The 27,516-nt window shown below is 41.4% G+C and overlaps 1 protein-coding gene and 1 long non-coding RNA gene across 3 annotated transcripts in view; one reads left to right on the top strand and one right to left on the bottom strand.

Annotated features, from left to right (window-relative positions):
- Positions 1–27,516, top strand: part of ADIPOR2 (adiponectin receptor 2) — a 35,174-nt gene that overhangs the window by 1,677 nt on the left and 5,981 nt on the right. The window contains exons 1-6 of one of the 2 annotated variants that reach the window (XM_079992936.1): positions 5,122–5,268; positions 10,992–11,227; positions 23,753–23,866; positions 24,944–25,115; positions 26,374–26,560; positions 26,990–27,177. In XM_079992936.1, coding sequence (XP_079849062.1) covers positions 11,060–11,227; positions 23,753–23,866; positions 24,944–25,115; positions 26,374–26,560; positions 26,990–27,177 — 829 coding nt within the window. In that variant the 5' untranslated portion in view covers positions 5,122–5,268; positions 10,992–11,059. Of the gene's footprint in view, positions 1–5,121; positions 5,269–10,991; positions 11,228–23,752; positions 23,867–24,943; positions 25,116–26,373; positions 26,561–26,989; positions 27,178–27,516 lie in introns of those variants that run through there. The other variant, XM_079992937.1, reaches the window with a different exon arrangement.
- Positions 17,855–19,590, bottom strand: LOC307225378. The gene is made up of 2 exons (XR_013842952.1): positions 19,050–19,590; positions 17,855–18,203 (listed from the first exon to the last, which is right to left on the bottom strand). It is a non-coding gene; the product is annotated as an uncharacterized lncRNA (long non-coding RNA).

Raw genomic sequence — 27,516 nt, 5'->3', positions numbered from 1 at the left:
ATCGTTTTCAGAAACTCAGAGCAGTGTACAACCAACTTCACCAAAACAAAATAAAACAATATTTAAAACCTCTATATTCTCATATATGAAACATAGTGTATCTGAAAAGTACAGTGTCACTCAAAGGATTGACAAAACAGAAGTTAAATAATGTCCTTGCAGTGGCTTGCAACATTGTTCTGGTGGCTTTTGTCACAAACAGTTAACCTTTTTGGTGGCTTGTATCCATCACTGCCGTTTGTTGAATTAAATCTTAGTGGCTCATAGAAAGGCCCAAATGTGGCCCTGACTTCAACAGTCCTTGCATTCACATGTAGGTTTTGGATTCTCCCAAAGTGGGCATTAATTATTTATAGCATTGTTACCAAGAAACATATTCCTTGTTTATAAAGAAACTGCATAAAGGGTAACTTCGCATCTTAACACAAAAGTAGTGGCAGGAAGTATGAGTGACTCATGTCTCCCCTCTTCTTACACTTTTTGAGTAAGTAGACTTATTATTTCTCCTATCACGCGATGCACAGCTCCACAGTAGCAGTACACAAGTTTGATTGCATAGGAAGTTGTCACGTGTAAAAACATAAAAAGCTATCCTAAGTTGTTTACAAACCACTCTGTTAATAAGGCTAAGTGACTGTATTCTGTTCTTAGTGGAAATCATATCAGCATATCAAGGGGGGCCAAAATTTTAACAGGATTAATGGAACAGCAAAAAATTGGTTTATGATGAGTAGTTAAATCAGGACCAATATATATATACTGAGCAATATTGTGAACTTTCTTTACCATAAAGACTGGAGCTCAGAAGAGCCACTGCCAGTCAGTGTGAACAGTACTGAGCTAGGTGGGTCAATGATCTGACTCTGTATAAGGTAGCTTCCTGTATTCACAAGTCATGTGAATTATTTTTGTGTCATGTTTTCACTTACCTGCCATGTAATACTCAGTGTCTAATGCGGCTGATAGGTAACAAACCACCTTTGATCTTAATCTTATGTTCCCAGTTTCACCTAGGGGCGAAGAGAACTAGAAGTCACCTGCTTCCTGGCAGGTTTTCATTTGTCTTAGAAGGAATATATTCTCTCATCTTTGGCTGCTCCTTAACAAGCACGGGGCCTTTTCTTTATCCAGTTTAGCTAACACATCTCTTTCCATCCCTGTTTAATACCAGAGTAGCACTGCTGCAGATCCTTTCAACTAGGATGCTTGCATGGCCTGATCTCTTTTTCCAATGGCAGACCTCTCTTACCACTGAGAGGGAGCTCCAAAAACATCCTTTGGCATTTTTCAGAGACTATAAGATTGCACCATATGTGTTACATATGTTTATTCACTGCTCAGACTGTTAAGACTTACAGCTGAGAGATTTCATCATGTGTTCCTTGGTCAACAGTTTGACTCAAATGACAGAGTTGTTGAGTAAATCAGATGACCTACATTCTGCTGACCTGAAAAGGTGTGGAAGTGAAAAGAGAATAAATATTAAGTATTTTTAGTGAGAAAGTGAAATATTGCTAAGGATTATTATATAAGGATTTTTATTAATACCTGTATCCCTGTTCACATAGAGGGCAGGCACCCCAAGGGCTGTATAATTATTATTTTTATTATTACTCACCCTTCACCAGCAGTAGATCTCCCAGTCCACCTATGCAGAGGGATGAAGGTGATCTTCCCTGGTAAGTCACCACATTGCAGGGAGTGGAGCAGGGGAGGCTTTGGGCTTGCTAGGTACAAAGCCCTCCAGGTCTCCCAGCAAGCTCCCAGAACACAGGAAAAGTGCCGTATTTTTCACTCTATTGGATGCACTGGACCACAGGACGCACCTAGTTTTTAGAGGGGGAAAATTTTATTCCCCCCCCCCCCAGCCCCAAAGAGCAATGGACAGGCTGCGCGCTTCCTCTTTAGCCTTGAGCAGCATCTTTAGCCTTGCACAACGGGATGGATTGTGCCCGCTGTCCACCGGGGCTGGACTAGATGACTCCTGGGGTTCCCTTCCAACCCTGCAATTCTGTGACCTCGGAAGTTGTTGGGGGTCTCCACCACTGGAGGCTTTTAAGCAGCGGTTGGGGGACCATCTGCCTGGCGTTCTTTAGCTGTGATTCCTACGCTGTGAGGGGGCTGGGCTAGATGACCCTCGGGTGGCCCTCCCAACTCTATACAGTCCTACACTTCTGCGGCAGGAGATCCACAGCCACTTCACACAATGCCCACACCCAATTTTCATTGGAGAGACGTGGCTTCATTGTCTAGGTAGGTACCCCCCTACCTGCCACTCTTCCCTCACCCCACTTAAGCCGAGGGAATTCCTGCCCAGAGAAGCTCCCAGGTGAGGCAAGGGTTAAGATCTACCTCTGGTAAATGGCTTTGTATCCTCCCTCTTTCCCTTTTCTCTTCTTCTTCTATGCTAGTTCCTTCTCTTGTGTTTTGTTTAATCTGTTTTTATTGTATACTAAAATAAAAGCTGCAGTTTCCTTTTTTATAATATTCCCCCCTCCAAACTAAAACGTTAATCTAGATAAAAACACTGATCCAGAGGAAAATAAGGGGGTGGAGAAAGGACGAAAAAAGAAAAAGAGGTAGAGATAGAGAGATTTTTTAAAAGTTGGCTTCTTTAGCCTTGCACAGCCTCCCGCGGCTGGAGAGGCGCGCACGGCTAAAGAGGAAGCCCGGGCAGCGAGTGGGATGGATCCCGCTCGCTGCCCAGGCTTCCTCTTTAGCCTTGCACAGCCTCCCGCGACTGGAGAGATTGCGCAAGGCTTTTCTAGAGGAGGGAGAAGGGACTGACTGGCCGCGTCAGTCCCTTCTCCCTCCTGGGGAAAAGCCCGCAAGAGCTGCGCGAAGCTTGTGTGTGGCTCTTGGGGGCTTTTCCTGCTTGCCTCCCCCCCCCCCCCCCGCATTCGCTCCATAGGACGCACAGACTTTTCCCCTTAGTTTTTAAGACGGAAAAACTGCGTCCTATGGTGCGAAAAATACGGTAAGTGAGGCCTGACTCTAATGTATTATTTCAGTCCCATTGGGAGCAGTGGGAGAGAAAATCCATAAAAAGTGGCTTCAAAGTTAAGAAGGGACCCCCTCTCTCCTGTATACACACACACATTGTGCCATGCTGGTATGAGCTGGGCACAGCTTTTGATTGGGCGGCTTTTTCACCTTCACATCTTCCCCTTCTGCCTCTCCTGCACTCCCTTTGCTCTGCTTATTCATTGTTAAGCAGTAACTTGTGTATGCATAGCCAGGGGAAGGGAGTGTTATTACACAAGAGTGTCTAGAACTGTTTGCCACCAGTATTGAAGACTCTTTGGGACAAATTTTAGGTGAAAGGGTTGTTGACTTTAGTTGCATAAAGCACTCAAAATGAGCTTGCCAAGCACTATTTAAAAAGCTTGCTTACCAATGTGTACAGTGCACTGGACTTCTGTCTGTGTGTTGCCTCCATTTTTAAAGAGGTGTTTACATTTCCCTTTGGAAATAAATCCTCACCTGCTTTAAAAAGTAGTAGTCCACATTGGCCAGTTGGCATAAAGTATTCCACTAAGAAATTGCAACTCAGCTATTACTTGTTGCATGTTTATGGATCCAAGGCTGTTCAGTCTGAGTTCTAGCCCCTTCTCTGCATTCTGAGATGTCTTGAGTACTTTGTTTCTGAAGGTGCCCAGCCTGCCATGTCTACCTCTTAGTTAACTTGGATGTTGCAGAGTTGAAATAAAAGATCTAATAAATGTTTAAGTTAAAATTAAAATGATTTTGCTTTTGCCAGCCTACAGTCCTACATAAACAATAGGTGGAAACACATAGTTCAATTGTATGCATGTTTATCTGTAAACACCTGGTCTTTGAGCATTTTTGCATTGGAAAACTTACTCTTGTTTCACTGTCATGGGATTCTTGTTAGAATGATAGTTAAGCTAACAGCAGAGAACTCTGCCAGAACTTGTAGGCCTCAAAGAAATATTGGTCTCTCCTCCTCTGCCCCCTCCCCATTGCTGAACCACTGGCAAGGAATTACCGTATTTTTTGCTCTATAAGACTCACTTTTCCCCTCCTAAAAAGTAAGGGGAAATGTGTGTGCATCTTATGGAGCGAATGCAGGCTGCGCAGCTATCCCAGAAGCCAGAACAGCAAGAAGGATTGCTGCTTTCACTGCGCAGCAATCCCTCTTGCTGTTCTGGCTTCTGAGATTCAGAATTTTTTTTCCTTGTTTTCCTCCTCCAAAAACTATGTGCGTCTTGTGGTCTGGTGCGTCTTATGTAGCGAAAAATACGGTATATTGTACTAATACGAAAAGTCAGAAGAAACCACTATATTTTTCTACCCTAGGCAAGTAAAGGAAGTGGATCATGCTGCTGGGCATTCCCTGAAATTTAGGCAATGTGGTGTAGTTGTTAGAGGGCAGTCCTACATCCATTACTGCCTCATCTCACTCATCCTACCTCATGTGGGTAGTATGGGCATGCATGGGTCATCCCTCTAAAATGGATGTAGAAGTATTGTCCTTAGAACAGCCCATCTTAAAATTCACAAAGACTACAGTCTATGTTTCTAAATACAGCTCTGAAAGGAGACTCACTTCACTGCAAAAAACCTCTGTATTTAGGTAGGGACATATTCCCACCACACTACTCTTTGCTGTTTTGCTTTGACTGCTCTAAAGTACTAATATATACTTGAGCATTATGCAACAGATATAGATATCTTCTCTTCCTCAGTCAATCCTGTTTGTCAGGTTCTACCTGTGTCCTTGGAGCTGGGTGAGCAAAATAAGATGTCCATAGATTTTCAATTGAGTAATTTTCAGATATGGATATTATATATTTGGTTGGCTAAGCTCATGGTTTACAACAGAAGCATCTTTTGGATTAAGTAAGCCCACATTGTACAACTAAGTAACCAGTTTTACAACAATGTCACTTTTAATTACTGTGTAGCACTGTGGTGGTGTAATTAAAGTAAACAAATATAATAAAGAATTGTTGGGTACATGCTTACAGCACCTTCAGTTTGAAGTGTAGCCCTATTAAAGGAGCTGTGATATTTAATGGGCATGCCGTATGCAAATTGAGATTAAACTTGTCCAATATATTGTAGGGGAAAAGCAGCTTGGCATCCAATGCAGTTTTGCTGTAGGTGGAGTTTTGGCTTTTATCTCCTGAAGGATCTATGCATGGGTTGGTAATCTCTTCCACTTGGTGAATGCCAAGATCAGTTTTCCCTGAACTGGGTTAAAGAACAACATCTTGCCTGTATCTGTTTGTCAAGATAGCAGGGGTAAGAAACTCTGAAAGTTCTACTTGCCAGGATGTGTGTAGCATATAATAGATGAAACACTTGTGTTTCATATTACCCTTATGTCTTGTTTTATTGGAGTTTAATATTCAGTCTGTGGTTTAATTTCTTAAACTGGTTTAATTTCTTAAACTGTAGTCCTTTGTATTTACCATGAAATAATTTTTGTTGAAATTGGTATAATTTACTTCTCAGTAAATGTGGATAGGGTATGATTGCTAAATGTTTTACCTAGCACTTAGTGCAAACTGCAGGATAGGTTTGGTAGCATTGTGGATCTTATTCATTTATGAAATCTTATTTGTATACTTCAAATATTTAAAAGTTTTGAATTGCCAGAGAGAATTTTGGTATTTTGGCCTTTTGGGTTATGTGGTGTAGGATAGTGGCATTTTCTCCTTCTCCAGCATGATTTTTCTTATTCATTACACCAAAAGCTACACTACTACTGAATATCTAAGTCTCAAAACTTGTAATGCACATCCATTTATGTAGTATGTAGACAGCCTTTGACTTATTTGTATATCCTTCAAGGCCATTAAATGTTCAGTAGGGAGTAAACATGATTCTGTAGTGCTCTGAGCTGGATCAACTATCCTTAGTTTTCTTTATTCAACAATCTAAAATGCTTCGCCTTGCATAGTTAAATAAGCTTTGGATTCTGACATATATTAATTCTATGCAGAGTCATAGTAGGACAGAACTACTTCAGACTGAACATTCTGTGGTTGCACAGACTTTTGAAGCCTATTCCAGGAGTGTCTCTGTAGATTTTATGTATGGTTTGTAATATGGGATTTGTAAATAGTATTTATATGGTAATTGGGCTGTGCTCTCAGTTGCATTTCTTGAAAAACTGGTAGGGAAATTAATAGGGAATGGCTTACTCAGTTGTTTCTTCTGAGCTATAACAACAACAACAACAACAACAACAACAACAACAACAACAACAACTTCATTATTTCTACCCCGCCCATCTGGCTGGGTTTCCCCAGCCACTCTGGGCGGCTGTATCTACAATATCTCCCATACTTTGAATGTCTAGCTTTATAAATTGCATGCCACTGGATAGAAGTTTAAACTTTTAAATCCTGGCATTTTGCTTGTCTCCCTTAGTGGTCACAATCTCTCATCTGCTTTACATGTAAATGTACATGATTGGACGTATGCATCTTTGAGTTGGTCTGATGGACTAGCAAATGGATTTTAAGAGCCCTATGCTACTTGAAGAGCATAGACAACTGCCAAGGACTTACTACCCACAAAATGCTCTAGCTTTCTTAGAGTACAAATGATAATTGTCAATATCATAGTTCTATTTTTTATGATAATATTATTTCTTGGAACTCATTGAGCCAAGTTGTAATCTTTGCATTAAGGCCAATGTGTACCCATGTAAAAAGCCTCCTTGTCTTTTTGTGTGTGTGTCCTCTGTAGCAAAATGCTGCTCTAAAAAAGGAAATGAGACAACGTTGCATTCTTAAGGGTTGACTTTACTCTGGCTTATGTGGTACTTCAGGCTCTATTATTCTGAAAATAGTCACGTTTGTCAACAGTTCAAACATGGCTGTGACCAGAGTGCTATTCTTAACCTTGACTGTCTCTTGACAAATACTTTTCCTTCAAACTTCTGCTCACATAATCATATCTGAATGGAGTAATTCTTTATATTTGTTTCATGCTTAAATTAGAGTTATTACAATGTTAATTATAGACTGCTGTGCATTTGTCATGGAAAATGTTTATGCCACAGGTTTTGATCGAATGGTAAATGTTGTGCCATGACCGTGTTATGTCTGCCCTGGTACTTAAATGAAATAGGTTCTGTGTTTAGCTACAGAGAGTAGTAATACAGAACTGCAACCACTCTTAATTGTAAATCTCAACATTTATCAATCATGTAGTTAAATATCATCCAATAGATAGCATGAGTTCAAGTATAACAACATTCCGCCGCCGCCCCCCCCCCCTGTATTTGTGTCCCCACAGAACTATTGGCATACTGAAACAGGAGTTTGGGTTGGGAAGCAAAGAAAAATCGACAGGATTTGGGATTTGATACCAGTCAGACAGAGTAGTTCTGAAGGCTAGAGGAGTGATTCAAAATTATAGTTCTTTTGCGTTTTTATGATTATAACTTTGACAGCCTATATTGACTCTTGCTGCAAATATTTGTACTAGAAGGCTAGGAGGGATATATTTTGATAGATACACAACGAACTATCTTTCACTGTGACCACAAACATTTATATACACAAAACAAGAGAGCCTGAAACTTCTGAGGTGGAGGTTTTCAACCCTTTTGAGTCCACTGCTCCCTTAGCCAACTACATGCTTGCAGTGGCACCCCTGTGGGTCTCAGGAGCCCAGTTATGTCACCGCTTGCTTGCAGAGCTGGCAGCCTCTCACCCTTTTTTGAATACCCTCCCTTGTGGAGTGTTCCCTCCATCTCCTCTCCTCTCCCCTCTCTTTGGGAGACCTCTGAGCAGCTTCCACAGTCCCTGGTCTGTGAACTGCCCCAAAGAGAGGTGCCTCCCAGAGGCACCATTTGCCTGTGGAGCTTACAACCAGGGCTACTGCAATAAACAGTTGTGCAAGCCTTTGGGAGGCAGAGATGCGAGGGGGCATCAGAGGAGGGTGGGAAGAAAAGGGGGACAGAGACCAGTGTTGCTGCGGCTCCCCTAACCATCATTCAAGGCACCCCAGGGTGCCACGGCATACTGGTTGAAAACCACTGCTATGAGGAATATTGTCAGGCCATGCCTGTGAATCTTCCATTGGGGTCATTGCTCACAGCCATGCCATATTTATGCTGCCTAAAGTGCATTTTTTTTAGTGCACCAATTGATTCTTATCTTGATCTGGAATGTGCATATGGGATTAATGTTCAGATAGCATCACTTAATATATTTTCAAGAATGCCCTTCTTCAACTGTAACATTATATTAGAATGACATTATATGGTTCACCCTGTACCAATGGACATGACTTATACTAATATTAACTTGTGTATTTAGCTTTGTGATTCAGCCCTCTTCCATACAAGATTCTAATTGTCTGAGAAATCTATTATATAAACCACATATCTTATCTCTTGTGTAACTCTACTGCATAAAAAGTACAAAGGGCAGACCTTTTGCAACTCTGAATTTGCAAACCCAAGTTATAACTAAAATTAGCACATGACCTCACACTTGTAAGCAGAGCAAACACAGTTCTATATCTGATTCCACATGAAAAAGCTACTAGTCTATAATGGCTACATTGCTGGACAGTCACACCCTTTAATTGCTGTATATGTCTGAACCAGTTGTTCAAGGTCTGTTGTTGCATACTCTGAAGTTGCTCTGGTTGCATCACTGTGGTATTAAGATAGCTAGTTAGTTGAGTTTTAAGATGCTTATACTCTCTTCCCCTAATGGTCAATAATGGCAGTAACTGTTAACAGAAAGTAGGGAACAGGAAAGCATTTTTGTAACACTTTTCAATGTACATTCCTTCTACCAATCATACAAATTTGTGGAAAGGAGAGCTGGTGTTTTTATAGCCATGTGTTTCAGTTAACATGGGTGATGTAATCTTACTTATCTGCTGCTACAATCCTTGGTTGTATAACTTAAAATGACTGTGGCACACGGAAGAGCATTTCCATGACCAAAGGTGCATATGTGCTTCTAGTACTAAAGGTTAAATATTGTATGCACCTCTATTTACTGCTGACATTATCTGGCAGAAAGGTAATAGCTAACAAGAAAGCCCTGAAATGGAATGCTGAAGGCTTTGGATCCAAAGTTCTGCAGATCTCCAAGAGATCCTCAGCTACACCAGCCCTGGTGCTGTCCTAGTGAAACTCGACCCACCTTCCGCCCTGGCCAGTGTGAGTTGACAGGGCTTGAGTGTGTGTGTGTGTGTGTGTGTGTGTGTGTGTGAAAGAGAGACAGACAGACAGACAGACAGACAGACAGACAGACACTATACACTACTAAGAAATGTTCTGTAAATAATCTCCTGGCTCTCAAAAGAAACCTCAAACACGAATTATAGAGTTGGAAGGAACCCCAAAAATAATCTAGTCCAACCCCCTACAATGCAGAAATCCTGCCCATAGCCATCCCTGGGTGGGTGAGCTTGAGCCACTAACCTTCTGGTTAACAGCCAGGCACACTGGCTGTCCATATTGCCATTGCATTTTATCAGAGGCCATGTTGTATGTAAGTTCTGTGTTGGAGACAACTCTGGAATTTTACTAGTCCCTGGACACCTTTTTCTTTGTTAATAGTTTGTTGTCTGCCTAGGCAATTTGCTGTTTGAAAAACTCAGCTATTGTGTTTATCAGCAGTTTACAGGTAACAAAGAGCAGCTGTTGGGGACACACATTCTGTCTGCTGGAGTCTTGGTATTACTGATGTCTCTTTGTTAGCAAAGTGTTACTTCCCCCATTGACAAAAAGGAACTGTACGCATTCTCATTGTTACATTGAAAGTGACCTCAGATGGGCTCCTCTCCATAAAGCCGAAAGACCTAGGAATGCTTGGTATTAGTATGTCAGGCATTAAAGTTTCCTCCAGGAGACTGGTCTTTATTTGCAGAAGAAAGGTTGATGGTTGTTGTTTTTATATAAAATAGTTAAGCATCTTGGTGAATTGCATGATTCTCTAAGGGCTCTCTGCTTTTTGAATGTAGTGCATGCTGCTGCTTTTATTAGTGCTCTGGTTACAGTAATGTCCTGTTGTTAGAGCATTTGAACCTTTTATGTAGAGCCATAAGACTTGAGAGAAAACTTAAAATACAAAAGCTGTCCATCAATGTAAAAGGCCTTTTTCTGTATTTAGTTTTTTATTCCAGTATGTTAATACAGCAAGCCTGCAATGTACACACATTCAGCTTTATGTATGACATGGCAGAAAGGGGGCAGGGTTTCAGGAATAATGGCTTTGGCAATCCCACTTGCAACTGAACCCAGTGGATTTTTACTAAAGGCAATTTTGGCTTTAGGTGTGATCCCCAGATCATGGCCCCATATAAATTGCAGGCTTACTGTACACAAGAACAACCTTGAACAATGGCTAGGTGTCTTCCCTGACTCATCATTAAAATTGCCCTGCCTGATTAATCTGTTAAAGCTTCTTACTAATTAAAGTTTGAAGATTAGTTACCAGCTATAAAGTCTCTGCAAAACCTTTGTCTTCCATTTGTGACATGCACATACAATACAGAAGTGGAGACCATTCAAGATAATTGTTGAAGCTTATGTCAGCTGAGTACAAGATTTTCCTATCAAAATGATGACATTTACAAGTATTTCTGACTAGTTTTTGGTAGTCTTCACTCCCTTTAGGAGGTGTATAAGACACATGCTTTGGTGTGTTGACAGAACCTTGTGCTGTAACCTCTGGTCTTGTGATCATGCTTAACTGAGAAACAAATGTCAAGATAGGGTTTGCAGTGAACAATATCCACATTGCTTTGCAGTGGATTGGTGCTACATATTACAAAGCTCTGTATTTAAATTGAATCATGGAATTGGTAATTTTTACCTTTCATAACACCAGAGATGCTCCTCTAAAGCTTATTTACTTCAGTCCTAGGGAAATGTGAATTCTCTATGACTGCCTTTCAGCATCTTCAAAAGTGACTATAAGTTGGATGTTAACGTAATTATAAGCTGGCATGTTTATCAATGACAGTTTTGTTTCCTTTTTCAGGACTAGCCAATCTGTCATCGCTTCTTGCCGGAGAAAATAAGAACCTTTCTTGAGAAGACCCTGGTCTCATGAACGAATCAACGGATCTCGGGAATGGCAGCATTCTGGAGCCAGCACTACGGCTCAGGAAGGGACACATGCCCGATCCTGCTGGGCAGGAAATCCTTGATAGTGACCAATCCAGTGAGCAGGGGCCCCTCCTAGTAAAGCCACCTGAATCTTCTGAACTGGAAAAGGTAAATAATAATTGGTACTCAGAAATCTAGCCAGGGAGTTGCATCAAACCTCCTTGAACAACTTAGGGATAAGTTAACAATTATAGGGGTATGGTTCTTATCAGAGAAGGCAATTCCACAGTGTCCAAGACCCAGGCCATTAAGGGATTTTAAAAACAACTACACCCCAGCATCTTGAATTTATCCCAGAAATGAAGAGATAACTAGTGGTTCTGTTACTGTGTGTGTCAAATATGCTTCATGTTGGAGAATCTTGACAAGTCTTACCACTGTGTACTGGAGCAACTGAAGTTCTTGAACTGTCTCCAGGGACGACCCTGCACAAGAATCTCAAAAGAAGGTGAACTGATTACCAGGGCTTATAATAAGTTGTAAGGGTTTTGAGAGAGGGCCACAATCAGTCTACCTCCAAAGTTGCTGTAAAGTCCTCTGTCACAGGCAGCTACCTAGGAATCCAAGAAGATTGTTGGATCCAAGAGTGTTTGGTTTGGCCTCCACGTATGAACACAGGGTGCAAGTAGAACAGTACCTCCTTCAGTTGTGTGATTGGGAAAAAACCCAAGAAACAATAACCCTTCAATTTAGCTTCCTTGTATCAGTTCTAGTTGATGTACCAATATATAAACACACACATAAAGCAGTCCAATGATCCTATCCTAGTTTTTCCAACACTCAGCCAAGTGATTTAGAAGGTCTGTTTACTTCCAGGCAGGAGTGTTAATGGTATCATTTAAATCCATTCCTAGGCTGATGGTTTAGCAGTCAGTATCATAATGACTATAAGGTGCTTTATAAATGTAATTGGCTTTCTAATCATTACAGGAAATTCCCCTTTTCCTCCTTCCCCCAAATCAGAAGAGAACATATATTTTTGTATGATATGTAATTAAGTATAAGAACTTTTGTAAGTTCACTCTGACTTTAAGTTCTGTTTGGGACCACTGCTAAGGTTTGGGTGGCATAATACATTGGCATAAACAAATATTACATGTATGTGGAATTGCCTAAAAACTTTGTAAAGGAAAAAAGGTAACTGGCTTCAGGTTCTGTTTCTAACAATATGTCTAATGCCAGTGCTTTGATGTAGGGTTCATTTAAAGCCTGTTGTGCAACTTCTAAGAATGAAAATAGTTCACTGGCTGATGAACGATTTTTAAGAGTCTGTTCTGTGGGTAACTGTTATCTGGGTGACTTTAGATTGCTGAGTTTTGAAGCTTTAAGGCCAGAGTATATATAGTAGTTCCTGCCCACCTAGCAGTTCGAAAGCATGTCAAAGTGCAAGTAGATAAATAGGTACTGCTCCGGCAGGAAGGTAAACAGTGTTTCCGTGCGCTGCTCTGGTTCGCCAGAAGTGGCTTAGTTATGCTGGCCACATGACCCGGAAGCTGTCTGCGGACAAACGCCGGCTCCCTTGGCCAGTAAAGCGAGATGAGCGCCACAACCCCAGAGTCGTCCGCGACTGGACTTTAATGGTCAGGGGTCCCTTTACCTTTTTTATATAGTACTTGGTAGCTTGTACTATGAATACTACTAACAAGGCTGTAGTAGTGTAGATTTATATGACTGGTTTAAACAGAATTGATCTGGTAAATACAGTGGTCAGTGACATGTTTTGGCTGCATTCCTGTCACACTTGGTGGTGAAAATGGACTGGATGTACCCATCCTTACTAATACATTTTGTGCAGGTGCAGAAAAGAAGTGGCTAAGAGCACAGGAAATAAGCACCGAATTAGTAGTTAGAGAAAGCAAACTTACACAAAGGAACAGATGCTTCAAATGGAGGGGGCAAGCTTTTGGTTTGTGGGATCTACTCTTTCTTTTTCTTTTACCACATCCAGTCACTACTGGGAGTGGCTGCTTAGCGACAGAGCTAGTTTTGATTACTAGCTGCATCTTCTGATGAAACCATACACTGAAGTGGTCTGCTTGTACGGTAACACAGTTTACACCTGTGTTACTTTATTTATACTTTGCCCTTTCCCCTGACGGGACTCTCAAGGCAGCTTACAGATAAAAATAGGAACTGTTTAAAACATAGAAAAAACAATCTATAATAAACAATTCAACACTGATAGAATTAAGACTATATACATATATAAATCTATTAACATTATACAAATAATTACGATAAAAATAGCACGGTGCTAGCTCTTTCATTAAAAGTAGTCATTTCCCAAAAGCCTGTTGGAACAAGAAAGTCTTCACTTGCTGGCGGAAAGACAACCAGGATAGAACCAGCCTAACTGCTCTAGGTAGGGGGTTCCAAAGTCTGGGAGCAGCCACCAAGAAGGCCCTTGGTTTTATTAACACCAAGCTCTAAAATTACTACATAAAACCTGGTTACAGTGATTATTATTGTTTATATTGTTCTAAGTGCAGAAAGGATACCTTTTAGAAGTTCTCACCAACCCTCCATTCTTGGATAGATCCTCCCCACACTGATTAGCTCAAGTGAAAGTATCTGATACTTACTAGTACAAAAGGAAAGAATGAAAGCAGGCATGCTTCATTTTGATATTCTTGCAACCTAATCCTATGCATGATTCCAACAGGCACTCTCAGAACAGAACCATTATTATTAAATACTGTTCAGGCATTTTCAGAACCTTGGTCTTGTAGATCTGCTATACTTGGAAGTGTCACAGGATTTTCAAGTGAAAATAATGCTCAGAACCCTCCTTCCCCCTCCCTCGCCTCCCATCTTGCACACAAATGAGAGTAAGCTGCCTTGAATTCAGCATAACCTACTACTGAGTGAAATACATAGGATTGGGCACTCTTAATCCTCTTTCTCTTTCCTCCCTCCCCCTTCATTATCAAATGAAAAATACACCATTAAGTAAGAGATTCTGGATCTACGATTTTAGTAGGCAGCCGAAGTGAGGGGTTACAGAAGGTTTTCAACTTTAGGAAGGAACATCAAATCAAAAGCTGCCTTATACCTGGCCCATGCTATTATGTTGTCTTCCTCCTTCCTCCTTGAAAATTTATCTGCACTGCTTCCTTTCTTCACTTTGCCACTGCATAATCACTTTGTGCTGCTCCTTCACAGGCCCGACCCAGAATAAATGGCACATGCACAGTGATGCTAGCTGCTGCTGCTGATCCTTCCCATAGAGACTTGAGGTGAATGGGCTAGTCTGTGATAGTAAGGCAAGCTTGTGGGAGCTGGGTCTAAAGTGGCCCTCTAATTCTCCCAATTGATCTTGCCTATCCATCTTCAAGACAGAAATATTAACCGTAAGGCATTATGAGTATTAACAGTGTTGTGACAATGCTAGACCTGTTTCCTTTGAAGTGTCTGTTTGGGGGGGGGCACATCATGGTGATGAAAAGCTCTTGTATCAGAATTTTTTATCAGCACCTTTTTGTTAATTCCAACAATTGGCATTTTTTCTGTTAATGTTCAGGCACTTAACAAAACACTCTTGAAAAAGGAAATGTCAGTTATTCACATTGCGTGTCTAAGCACTGTGAAATGCATTTGTATTTGGTACTGCTTGTGTGTTCAGTTCCTTTTTCTATGGAGAAATAGTTTGGCAAGTTTTTATTCTGAAGTGTGTCATGCTCAGCATGTTTACTTAAAATATGTTTTGAAATCAGCAAGGCTTCCTGTTTTAAAGCTGAGTGACGCTTATTGGATCACATTTACCCTACTTGTGTCTGTTTCCCTCTGATGGAGGAAAGCACATCTTTTCCACAGTGGTATTGGAGTACTTCTCCAAGAAAGAAAGCCTGTGGGGTGCCAGGTGATAATTCAGACTGTCTTCAGGCATGCAAATGATAGTTGGATTATTTATTGTACACATTTTTATTTTCACTGTGGAGGAACCTTTGCTAACCTAGTGCCCACTTGACATTTTGCCCAGTCAGCATGCTGGCTGGGACCAATGGGAAATTTAGTCCTAAATGTATGGAGGGCGCCAGGTTGGCAAAAGTTGCTCTAGTGAATATTCACGTTTTCTTAAGCTGTTGGTGCTTTTTTCTGCCCTGTGCCGAACTGTCTGGCCTCCTTCATGGCATTTATCTTCCTTTGCCCTTTGCTATTTGAATGGTTGGAGTGTCTTTGTTCTCCCTGCTGTTCTTCAGTCACTGATATCTCCTAAAGAAATGGTTCTCACTGTGACTTTGTTAAACTGACACAATCAAATGCATGTGACTTTTATCACCTGATGAATGGGCTTTTTATGTACAGCCCTGAAAACCTGCACTTGACTCTCTCCCTTTTTTCTATAATCCTCCAATGACAGAGAGGGAACAAAAGGCTGTTTTCTTCACATTTCCCCCCCAGCTCCCACAGCCCTCTGCTCTTGATTGATAGTGGTTTTTGTCTAAAAGTTCCTGCATCTGTGATGCTCTGTGCACTTGCAGTGTGTGGCCTAGAGGCGTGTGTGTGAAATTTTGGGTCCTTTGCTCTGAAGCATTTGGTACTGTGCAGAGGATAATGAAGCGCAGCACTTGACTCTTCAGGCAGTGGAAGGCTTCTTCATGGCAGATACCCAGCTGGAACATTTGTCAAGCAGCCAGGGCCTCCATGACTCTTGAATTCAGCTGTTTGACCTTTGGGAAAGAATCCATTAGTAAGCCTACTTTGAAAGTGAAAAAACTGTGCTCAAGCATAGTAAAAATGGGAAGGAAAAGAATAGAAACCAAATAAAAAATACTGACATGAATACTTAAGAACAAGGGATTTAGAGTTCATCCTTAAGGAAAGGCATTGGAAACCTGTTGCTTTCTTTTGCATCCTGGTGTGGAAGAGGCAGGTCAACCTGCTGTATGCCATTATATTCTTTGTTTGTTTGTTTATTACAACTATTTCTTTTAACTTTGTGCTTTTACTATCTAGTTTTGTGTTTTTATATTGCTATAAACCGCTGTGATACATTTTTATGGTACAGTGACATATAAACATTTTTATTAAAAAATAAATAATAAAATGTAAGAGACAAGGCACGGCAGCTACTCATCTTTGCACCTTATTAAGGTTTTGTATTTCTGTAAATAACATGCTCAGACAATCCTTCTTTCCCTGCCTCTACACTACATCCCACAATCTCTCAATTGCCATGTTTTCTACTTTTTTTTGGTTATGATAGGACAACTTCTCCACTTTTAGATCCTGCTTTTGCATTGTTTTAATATAGTGAACTGGTTTTGGAAAGTAAACGCTTAGAATTGTCCCAGTGTCTTGGATACAGCAAAGGCAAGTTCCATATATGCCCTTGGTATTTTTTTCTCTTGTTTCTGCTTCTCCTCTGTGCTTTCTTTTACCCAATGAGTGATGAGCTATTGCTGCCTTCATAGCAACAAATATTACTTTCTAGGATTCCCTCCTCTCTGAACTTTAAAAATAATTTTTAAAGGCCAGTATCTGAAAGGTAATCATGTGTGGACACAATGCATGGTTCTGCCAATTTATTGGCCTCTTGAGGGAAGATGCAGCCATTTTAGAAGTAAACAGGAACTTACTCTATAGAGGTCGGTGGCGTTATGTTTTTTAAAAAATATTTTAATTAAGTTTTCACATAATACATCTTAAAAAGTTTTCACATAATACATCTTAAAAAAACAGGCAGGTGGAGATTTGGTGGATACCCTTTTGTCATTATTTTTACCAGGTTTGCTATGCACTGTCCTGGACTTTTTCACTTAACATAGAAAGTTGTGTAGTGTGGTGTTGCTTGTGTAGCTTAGTCTAAATTGGCAACTGATCTTTTGCGACTGGATGGAGATGTCCAGGAGCCACACTTGGTGCTTAGCATCTCCAGCTGCCTGGCTGCAGTCAGCTCGTCTGCCAGGCACAGCGCAGCAAAAAATGCACCTTTTTTGTGCTGCCTGGTGAATCAGGTGTTTGGAAGGATAATGCAGTAGCAAAAGACACGTCTTTTGCTGCTGCACTACCCTGCAGACCCCCTGATTCTCTTGGCAACTCCCCCCCCCCCCCCCCGCAGCGGAAAAAAAAGGCAGCTAGACATTTTGTGTTGGTGCCCACAACCTAGGTCCCAGGAGCCACATGGCTCCTAGCATTCCTATCCCAGCTTCCAACTGCTGCTCATCAGTTGCTTTTATAAACCATAACTTGTTGAGATCCTAGTTCGGTTGTAGGAGAAAGACAAGAAGGCATTGGGTTCATTTACTCCTGCAATGTAAGAGAGGTTACACTGCATCAAGCAAATAGATCACATTTCCATTTTCTGGCAGCAGGTAGAAGGGGGACCTAGCAAAGGTATTTTGGCAATTACTGGTGGTGAAAGCAGGGTTTTCTGGAGCAGTATAATTTCTTATGTATCTTGTTTCCATTTAGCATGCTTCATAAGCCTGTTTTCTCTCCCTTCCCCCATATCCCCCCCCCCCTTTGCATATGAAGTGTTGCTTTACTTAGCAAGTCAAATGCCAGGCAGCCTGTCACTCTCATGCACAGCTGCTTTTGGAATTAGCATATGGACAAAAGAGGTGGGGAAGAGCCTTCTTGGGCAGGTGCTGTTCTTCAGTCTGCCCAGTGTCAGAATGCCCTAGTCATTTCCCAGATAAGATGCATACATAGCCATCTCTTGCATTGCTGTTGAACACCAGCAAACAGATTTGCTGTGACCTGAAATATGTGTGAACACGCAGGAAGAAAAAATTCTTTGCAGCAAAGGAGCTCTTTAATATGCCTGCTTAAGCCCAGACACAAATTATCATAAAGCTTGTGATTTGTAGGCTTTAAGAAGAAAAAGGAAAGAAAACCTGAAATATGTAATAAGCACTCCCATGATCAGAGAACAGTTCTGATTCCTGTTAACACATTCCAGAGGGGTAGTGGAGTTTCATGGCTGCCAATGAAAAGCTTATGCCACAATCAATCTTTTAGCCTTTAGGTTGCCTCACGAGTTTGTTGTATCTTGCAGACATCATATTTTGATCAGTAGATCCATTGTCCTTTTTCTTCATGAGACAGATCCCTCATGACTTCTGTTAAGTTGCATTTATAACTGAAGGAGACCAGTTAATGTGTGATATACTAATACAAGGGTTCTAACTTCATTCTGTCTCACAATTACCCCCCTCAATGTCTAGCGCCTGCCTTTGCCTGTACTAAGCGGCTATTTATTCTTTTATTTATTTATACATAACCTGCCTTTGTCCTGACAGGACTCAAGGCGACTTACAGATAAAAATTAGAACCACTAAAAACATTGAAAAAATAATAATGATAAAACAACAAAACCTTGATAGAATTAAAACTATATACGTATATAAAATATATTAAAACCATACCAATAATTACAATAAAAACAGCACTGCACCAGCCCTTTCATTAAAAGCAGTCAGTTTCCAAAAGCCTCTTGGAAAAAGAAAGTCTTCACCTGTCTGTGGAAGGACAACAAGCAGGGAGCCTGTCTAGCTTATTTTATAAGGAGTATGTGTACACCCCAGTCATGCCAGTTCTCTCCTTTTCCCCATTTCTTACAAAGGGTTTCTGGACTCTCATAACAACTCTTATCCTCACTTCATCCCTCTCTACTCTTTTTGTTATGCCTTATCTTTTCCATTATTTTTCATCTTGTTTGAATTCTGAATGCCTTTGTCCTGAAGGCAGGGTGTTCTTTTAAGTGATGTTAGTGCTTAGTCCCATGGTGGCTGTTGTCACGGGCAGTTTTTTTATACTAATGGGAGTAGAGTTGTGTCCTCAGTCATGCCATGTGTGGGGAAGCTATCTTGATTGGTATGGTAATGCCCACTAACTACTAGAGTATCATTTACACCCACACCCACACCCTTTTCTACAAATCCTAAGCGTTCTTTTAACTGTTAAACTTTGCCTGACTTGTACCGACCTTTCCCCATGAGTTTATTTCTCCAAAAAAGCAGTGAGACTTAGTTGATCTTCTGCAACTTGTAGCATTTAAAAGACTTAATAGTTGAAGGTCAGTATAGATCACTGTGACCTTGAACACCAGTTCTGAAGACAAAACGGCTACACTCTGCATTTGACTTCAGAATAGCAATTAACTGCATCCAGATGGTCTGCTTGCAGAGTGACATGTTGCCCACTTCACCTCTATTGTGATGAGGCTGCAGAGTCCCTGGAACCAAACATGCCCATGTAGCCATTTGGCAGCCAATCAAAATATCCTTGTGATCAATTAGATGAACAGCTTCCTTCCAGAGTCACATTGCTGCAAGATACTGCAATCTCTGTTGTAGGCTTGAAATGTTTCGCTTTGCTTCTCTTCCCCTCTTCCCGATGAACCGCATTGCAATAATTTATCTGCAAATGCAGTATTTGGGGAAGAGAACATGGGTGACCTGTCTGTTCCTGACTTTACTATTTGTACACTTAAACAACCTACCTCTCTCGTTTTTGCCTAATAATTGCTTTCTGTGGCTGAAAGGAAGGAACATGTATCTGTTAAGGTAAAGGTAAAGGTACCCCTGCCCGTACGGGCCAGTCTTGACAGACTCTGGGGTTGTGCGCCCATCTCACTCAAGAGGCCAGGGGCCAGCGCTGTCCGGAGACACTTCCGGGTCACGTGGCCAGCGTGACATCGCTGCTCTGGCCAGAGCCAGAGCCAGAGCCAGAGCCGCACACGGAAACGCCGTTTACCTTCCCGCTGGTAAGCGGTCCCTATTTATCTACTTGCACCCGGAGGTGCTTTCGAACTGCTAGGTTGGCAGGCGCTGGGACCGAGCAGCGGGAGCGCACCCCGCCGCAGGGATTCGAACCGCCGACCTTTCGATCGGCAAGCCCTAGGCGCTGAGGCTTTAACCCACAGCGCCACCATTGCCATAAAGACCAATGTGAGTTTCTGTACTATAAATATCCCCAGATTAATAGGTCCCCAGATAATATGTCCCCAGACAAACTATGGAGTAGCTGGCTTAACATTATGCTCAAAGTAGTGCTTGTGGCTTTATGCTTTTCAAAGAAACCAGCCTAAGGCCAATGTTTGTTCTAGGCTTCCTGACTATGTTTTTTTGAAGAGAAACAAATCACAAGTGCTGGTTCGGATCCAACACTAAGCCAGCCTTCCAGCGGTCTGTTTCTCCACTCATAAGGGAGGAATGAGGTGGAAGAGCTTGACCTAGGTACACCGGCACAAAGTATGAGCATGTTATGATCAAGGCAGACAAACTCCACTTGACTTAGCAACATGGGTGAATACGACCAGTATGGTCCAGTTTCAAAAACTAACTGAAGCCAGTAGAGAAGAGGTGAAATCCTCCACAATTGAGGTTATGGGCTAGGTGTTCAGAAACTAGAAAAACTGTGGGGGAAGGGATACTCTGCTGGCCGAACTTGAAACCTAGGGATAGCTTATTAAACTTGGTTGTAAAAGGGTGCATCCTTGGTAGACAAGCTCATTGCAGTCTACAAACTGTGTTAAAGGGCTTTAATACACTTGTGGGGAGTTACTGTTTTAACAAATGTTGACAGCTAGATCCAAGTGCGTAGAGCAAAAGAACCATCTGAATCTTTAATGATGTGAATTGCTGTAGCTGCTATTCATGCAGAGTATGTGGAACCATGCTTCCATATAGTATAGAAAACTGCTTGCCTTGCTTGCTTGCTTAGGTCCTCTTTTTGCTGTCGCATCTAGTATAGTGAGACCCAAAGTTTGTGCATTATTGAAAGTGCACAAGGAATCTCCTTTCTTTGAAAGCTCTTTCTGGGTTTTAACTGTTTTGAAGTAGATATATGTTTAAGTAAAATTGCAAGCCTAAACAGCTTCCTTAGCTGTGAATGAGGGGAAGTGGAAAAGGCTCAGGAATTGTAGGCAGGGCAAACAAACACACCCTGTCCTTTCATCTCTGCTACACTGCCTTGCATATTTTAACCAGGAAGATGCCTCTTTGTTTGATGGCAGCAATCCATTCAGTTTATCACATACAACTTTTGTAGAATAACTGGCTGCAGTTTCAGGCAGCACAATGGACTCAAGTTCGTATATTTGTATTTTCTGTTAAATTCTGAATTTTCTCAGTAAGCAGTGTGCTTGAATAAGTGTGTGCCAAGTATTCTAGAGTTGCATATACATTCTGATGGGTCATTAGTGACTTTCGAGTGGGTCTCTTAACCTTACGTGGAGGTGAGTTCTAGCATGCGTAAGTGATGATGTATGGATGCTGGTGTGCTACTTTAGTGTGAGCAGCTTTGAATAGTACAGAACCTGTAAGCTGGGTTAGTGACCTACTCCAGTGACCATCTTAAGACCTGCTTGAGTCACTTACGTAGCTTCTCTGTTCATTCTTGCAGGAAACAAAGGGAAGGAACTGTACCCTTTTCATTTATGTTTGAACTGTTGCTTTCTCCCAGATCTCTTTTAAAACCAAAAGCAATATATTGACAGATGGGAAGATTGCCAAACTGGTGAGAAGGAGAGAAAGTAAACTCACTAAGAATTGATCTGCCTCTTTTCTCTATTCTTCCTCTTTACCTCCACCACCCCATCTCTTGATTTTTAACCTAGCAGCTTGGCTGTGTTGCAGGTAGGTGTTTATTGTGGAAGAACAGATCCTGCTAAGATCACCTTTGGTGAACATTTGTATGTACTTTCAATGATCTCGGATTAAATTATTTTGAATTATAGGATTTTGTATTGGTGATTCTGAATTCCCAATGGACTCAGCTCCTTCTGGCAGGATTCATAAGCATCTGATAGTCCAGTGTAAGAATGGAATGCTGGGCTACGTAAGCCTTTGGATTGATCCAGTAGTGCTCTTCCTATGTTGATTAACTTGATTTTTTTTATAGTGAAAGCATAGTTAGCAACGTTTTCTCTGAACATTTAGTAAGAAACATTCTTAACACTGTGTCGGAGCAAAACAGTGCTTAAGTGTCTAATCCATATTAAATAACATTGGGAAAATAACTAAGGATTTGTTTTCATTTATGATAGTCAATCTGAAATAAATTATTTGCTCCCTTAAAAAACCTTAGTATATATAGGGCTTTACCGCTGACTGTCCTTTAAAGTGCATGGTGCTTCTATACAGTATAGGTAGGATTTTGTATTGTAAAACTACATTAACGGGCAGAAGATGAATACATGACTGGAAAAGGAACTCTTTCTGTGCCAGCCTCAATGTGAGCCCCCTCAATTAAAAGTTACTAATGTTGGCTGGTACAGATGAGAATTGACTAAGTTTCCTGGGTCATTGAAGAGGCTCTTAAATGTTGGAAAGGGACTATCCAATGCTCATATGATTTGCCTATAGAAAGTTCCATTTTTAGTGACCAGCATTTCCATTTAAAGACTCACATTATTAGACTGGGAAAGGCATCTGCCTGAGACTCTAGGGAACCCCTGACAGTTGGGGTAGACAACACTGGGCCCAGTGGCCCAGTTAAGTCTACTGCAGCTTCATGTGCAATCTTACATTTAGGCAATTGTAAGATGTTTGGGGGGAGAGCAAAGAACAATAAAAAAGAGAATCAGTTTAACATTGAGTTTGCCTGACACTGATTCTTCCTAAAACATTGTTGTAGCTAATAACTGGATTCTCATAAGCAAAGGCATGCAAATTGTGTTTGTTTAACAGTTCTTTTCTAGTAAATAGGTTGGTGATTGACATAATCTGTGCAAGGGCAACAAACTGCAAAATGCATTCATGCTGTGTTAACCGCATCTTATTTCACATTGAAAGAAAGGAAAAAAGCATGATCAAATTCAGAGTTCTGTCTATCTTTCTAAAAGGGAGTAATAGAATCATAGAATTATAGAGTTAGAAGGGACCCAGAGGTCATCTATTCTAACCCCCAGCAATGCAGGAATCTCAACTAATGCATCTATGACAGACGACATTCCAACCTCTGCTTAAAAACCTCCAATGAAGGAGAGTCCACCACCTTCTGAGGGAGTCTCTTCCACTGTCACACAGCTCTTACCATCAGAAAGTTCTTCCTGATGTTTATTCAGAATCTCCTTTCTTGTAACTTGAAGCTATTGGTTTGGGTCCTAGTCTCCAGAGGAGACAACAAGCTTGGAAGATGGCTGTTACATCTCCTCTCAGTCTCCTCTTATCCAGGTTAAACATACCCACTTCCCTCAACTGTTCCTCATCAGGCTCGGTTTCCAGATCCTTTGTCATCTTGGTTACCCTCCTTTGCACACGTTTCATCTTGTCAATATCCTTCTTAAACTGTGCTGTCGAGAACTGGACACAGTACTCCAGGTGTGGTCTAACCAAGGCAAAATAGAGTGGAACTATTATTTCCCTTGATTGGGACATTATATTTCTGTCGATGCAGCCTAGAATAGCATGAGCCTTTTTTGCTACTGCATCACAAAGTGGCAGCTATACCTAATAGTCTCTTCCCTTCCATGGCACAAATTGGGGACCACCAACTCCATTGCATTTTGCTCAACAGCATTGGCTAGAGAACCTAATTCTGGAGTATGCAGCTAGAGAACATGTTTCTTTTGAACATTCTACACTTGTGTGCTTATCTGGCTTCATATTTGATAGAATTCTGTGTTAAGTCACTGAAAGCAAAACTTGTTTTTGCTTGTTATTCAACAATTCTTTTATGTTTCAGAGTTCTGATCATGTTGGCAGCGATGATGCAGCTCATGAGGATGAAGGATTTATGGGGATGCTGCCTCTCCAAGCTCACCATGCCATGGAGAGGATGGAAGAGTTTGTATGTAAGGTAAGAGGCTGCAAAGCAAGTGCCCATCATGCTCTGGTGTGCTTCACACAGCTGTTGGGTCCTTTGGCTAGCAGTGCATGCACTTCTGGCAACAAAGAGCCAAGTCACAGTGGGTGGCCGTCAAGGAGTTCTGTTGTCTTGGCTGATGCTGCCACTGTGCATGTTGGGATCTTGCGCTTCCAGTAATTGGATGAATTAGAAAGTTTAGCACGATAGGGATTACACGTTGAAATGTAGGATTAAACATGATGGTACAACTGTTGAGCCTCTTTTTTGAAACATCTGTGCAAGTCCAAGCAGAATAATGCCCTCTGCTTCTAGTGTTTCTGGGTCAGAGAACTTTAATTTACCAGGTCACCTTTTTCCACACACTCTCTTTCAGGCCTTTGCAAATCTTTGTTTGGAGATTACCATTTGTCTCCCTTGTGTAGCAGCCTCATTGTGTCCACCGTCCCAAGTGAAAAAAGCCAGTTCTATTGAAAATGCCACCCTGGACAAATTCATTGTGAGCTGTGTAAATATTACTGGTCTTGACTTTCCTTGGCTAATTTTAAAGGGAAATAGTTTATGCTGGTGTCTGGCTCTAACGTCAGAATCAGAACAGAGAATATTATTTTTACCTTGTTTTGCTGCTATCTTTTCATAATTGGAAGGATGACCTTGGAAATGCAGGATTTATTAACAAAATTTCTACAAATATATGAACCCCAACGTTAATGAAGCTCCATTGTTACCATCTTTCTTTTTTCCACCTATCACTGAAGTCGCAGAATATTTGACTTTGGGTGATTCATATTTTAGAATGGCAAACATGCTCCCAAACTTTCATGGAGGGGTGCTTTGGATTGGCTTTTCTTTGCCTTCATGTGGTACACTACAGGGAGCAGTTTTTTCAGTTTCCTGAAACTTCATACTAATTTCAAAATTATTTGTGGTGGTAAAGGTGCTGTGGATTTTGTGGAAGAGTGCAGTGGCTGAACTATTCTCTATACTGCTTTTTCCATTTAAAATTTAATGTGCATTTCCTTGGGAAGCTGCCACAGGAGGACTAACACAACCCCTCCTTACTCCCTTTAGGTGTGGGAGGGCAGATGGCGCGTCATCCCCTTTGACGTCTTGCCCGACTGGCTGAAGGACAACGATTACCTGTTGCATGGGCACCGCCCACCCATGCCCTCTTTCCGGGCTTGCTTCAAAAGCATTTTCAGAATACACACAGAGACCGGCAATATCTGGACACACCTACTAGGTATTGACTTGGATGTAAATGTCATATGAATTTATCTTTTATAACTAATAACTGAGTTAAGAAGCAAAGGAAATAGACTTTGGAACTTACTGCTGATCCAATAGCAAGAGCAAGATTGCCTGGAGCACATCTGACAGGGCTCTACAGGATATGTTGGGCAAGAGTTTGGGGTGAATTATACTTGCATAGATGGATCCTGGACAAAGGGTTGCATTGGGTTGCAGTGACTTTCCCCTTCAGTAATCTTACTAAATGCCTGTTCGGTAGAATAACTTCTCTTTGTTCAGCACCAACTAACTTGGTTTGAATTACTCAGATGTGCAAATTCCCCCTTTACTGTTTGTGTTGTACTCCCCTCACCCCATCACTGATAATGTTTTGAGGATGCTCAGATTGACTTGGCAGATCTACATGAATCCTCTTCCTGTTGTCCAGAAAGATAATTCAGATTTCTGCTCCAACACTGCTGTTCACTAATAGCTTTTAGGAAGAAAATGTAAACACTTTGGTATGCGTGTGCTGCTCTGAGTCAAGACCTTGGTTCAAGGCTTCAACCTGGGACATCTGAATTGCAATGCTGCAGAAAAATTGTGTGCTTTGTACTTCTGTGTGGCTTTCTCACTGCAGCATTGCCCTTGAAATAAGCTTAATTGCCTGTGCTTACTGGACCTTTCCTGGCTCTTGGGACTAATGATGAAACAGGCCTCAAATTAGCTTCAGCTGGCATTGCAGTGACCATATTCTGTTTGGCTCATGGGGAGGACGGAACTAGAGCTAAGCTTGCATACTTTAAACATTATTGTCAGCAACTGTTTTGCTTGGCAGAACATTTAGGTTGGAATAAACCTAAAGCCCTTTGGTTCATTGATTGGTCATATTTGTGCCAGCCCAACTTCTGTATGCTACACCACCCTGCCTCATAATACTTGGGAGAAATAATGCAGACAAACAGCAAATTGAATCTGTTTCCAGCTTTATATCAGGCCACCCATTCCACCATGTTCCACTCCATGCACAACACACTAAACCATATTTTAACATGATGTGCATAATGTGGCCAGGGGTTTCCCAAAGCTGTTCAAAGTATATGTAGTACCTCACTCAATGATTTGCAAATGTTAAGTCGAATGATCTACAGATATGTGACAGATGACATTTCTCAAGTGTACTGAATTTGCTGTGATGCTTTTTTGGGGTTCTCCCGCTACACATGCACAAACTTCGGCAAGTCTTGTAACATTTATTTTTCTTTGTTTAGGTTGTGTGTTCTTTCTGTGTCTGGGCATCTTTTACATGTTCCGGCCAAACATGTCCTTTGTAGCACCTGTACAAGAGAAGGTAGTGGTTGGAGTGTTCTTCTTGGGAGCCATTCTCTGCCTCTCCTTCTCATGGCTCTTCCACACAGTTTACTGCCATTCAGAAGGTGTCTCAAGACTATTCTCCAAGTAAGTATTGTAGTGGTTCAGTGTGACTTCAGAGCCGGAAAATATATGTGAAGCACTATGAAAATTGTCAGTGTATAAATGCTTAGCTGTTGGGTCCAGGCTGAGAAACTGGAATTTGCCTAAGAGCTCTACTTCAGCCATTGATAGGCTGCCCATATTCCTGACATTGTGGTTAGCAGGCCAAGATTAAAGAATTTAGATCAGAGCTCTTCTCCTAAGGTTTGTCTGCCTTTGCTAATATTTTGAAGTGGCTGTTCAGGGGTGGTCACAGTAGGAACCTTATTAGCCACAGAAGTCTTGCACCAGAAGCTGGACAATGATGCAACTAGGCTAGGCTTGTTGGGTGCTGTGGAGGCTGTGCAATCAGTGAGCAGGCTATTTCATGTGACCTTCCTGAAACAACTTTCCCCCTCTCTTCCCTTGCCTTAGACTGGACTACTCTGGCATCGCCCTCCTCATTATGGGCAGTTTTGTCCCATGGCTCTACTACTCCTTCTATTGCAACCCTCAGCCCTGCTTCATCTACTTGATTGTCATCTGTGTCCTGGGCATCACAGCCATTATAGTTTCCCAATGGGACAGGTTTGCAACCCCCCAGTATCGAGCAGTACGAGCAGGTAAGACTCAAAGGATCACTTTTAAAATGCTTTCCTCCACATGAAGGGATTTGGTCTGAAATTTTATTCCAAATTGGAACAAAGTGCTGAACTTACTTATGCATGGTGCTATTTTTTTAAATGTAACTTTGAACGGAGTGTGCGCGCGCTCATAGATTAAAAGTTTGACACTCCTAATCTGCCAGTCATATTTGCATAATGTCAGGTTCTAGAGAGGTAGCCATATCTGTCTGCAACAAAACAAAATATGTTCCATATTCAGATTTATAGCGACACAAGTTTTTGTGAGTTAAAGTCGCCGTCCATGATGTGTCGCCTTCCATTAGCCATGCTTATGGA

Source organism: Podarcis cretensis, assembly GCF_951804945.1.
Source record: "Podarcis cretensis genome assembly, chromosome: 10".
Taxonomy (NCBI): domain Eukaryota; kingdom Metazoa; phylum Chordata; class Lepidosauria; order Squamata; family Lacertidae; genus Podarcis; species Podarcis cretensis.
This window is presented reverse-complemented; position numbering and strand designations above follow the sequence as displayed.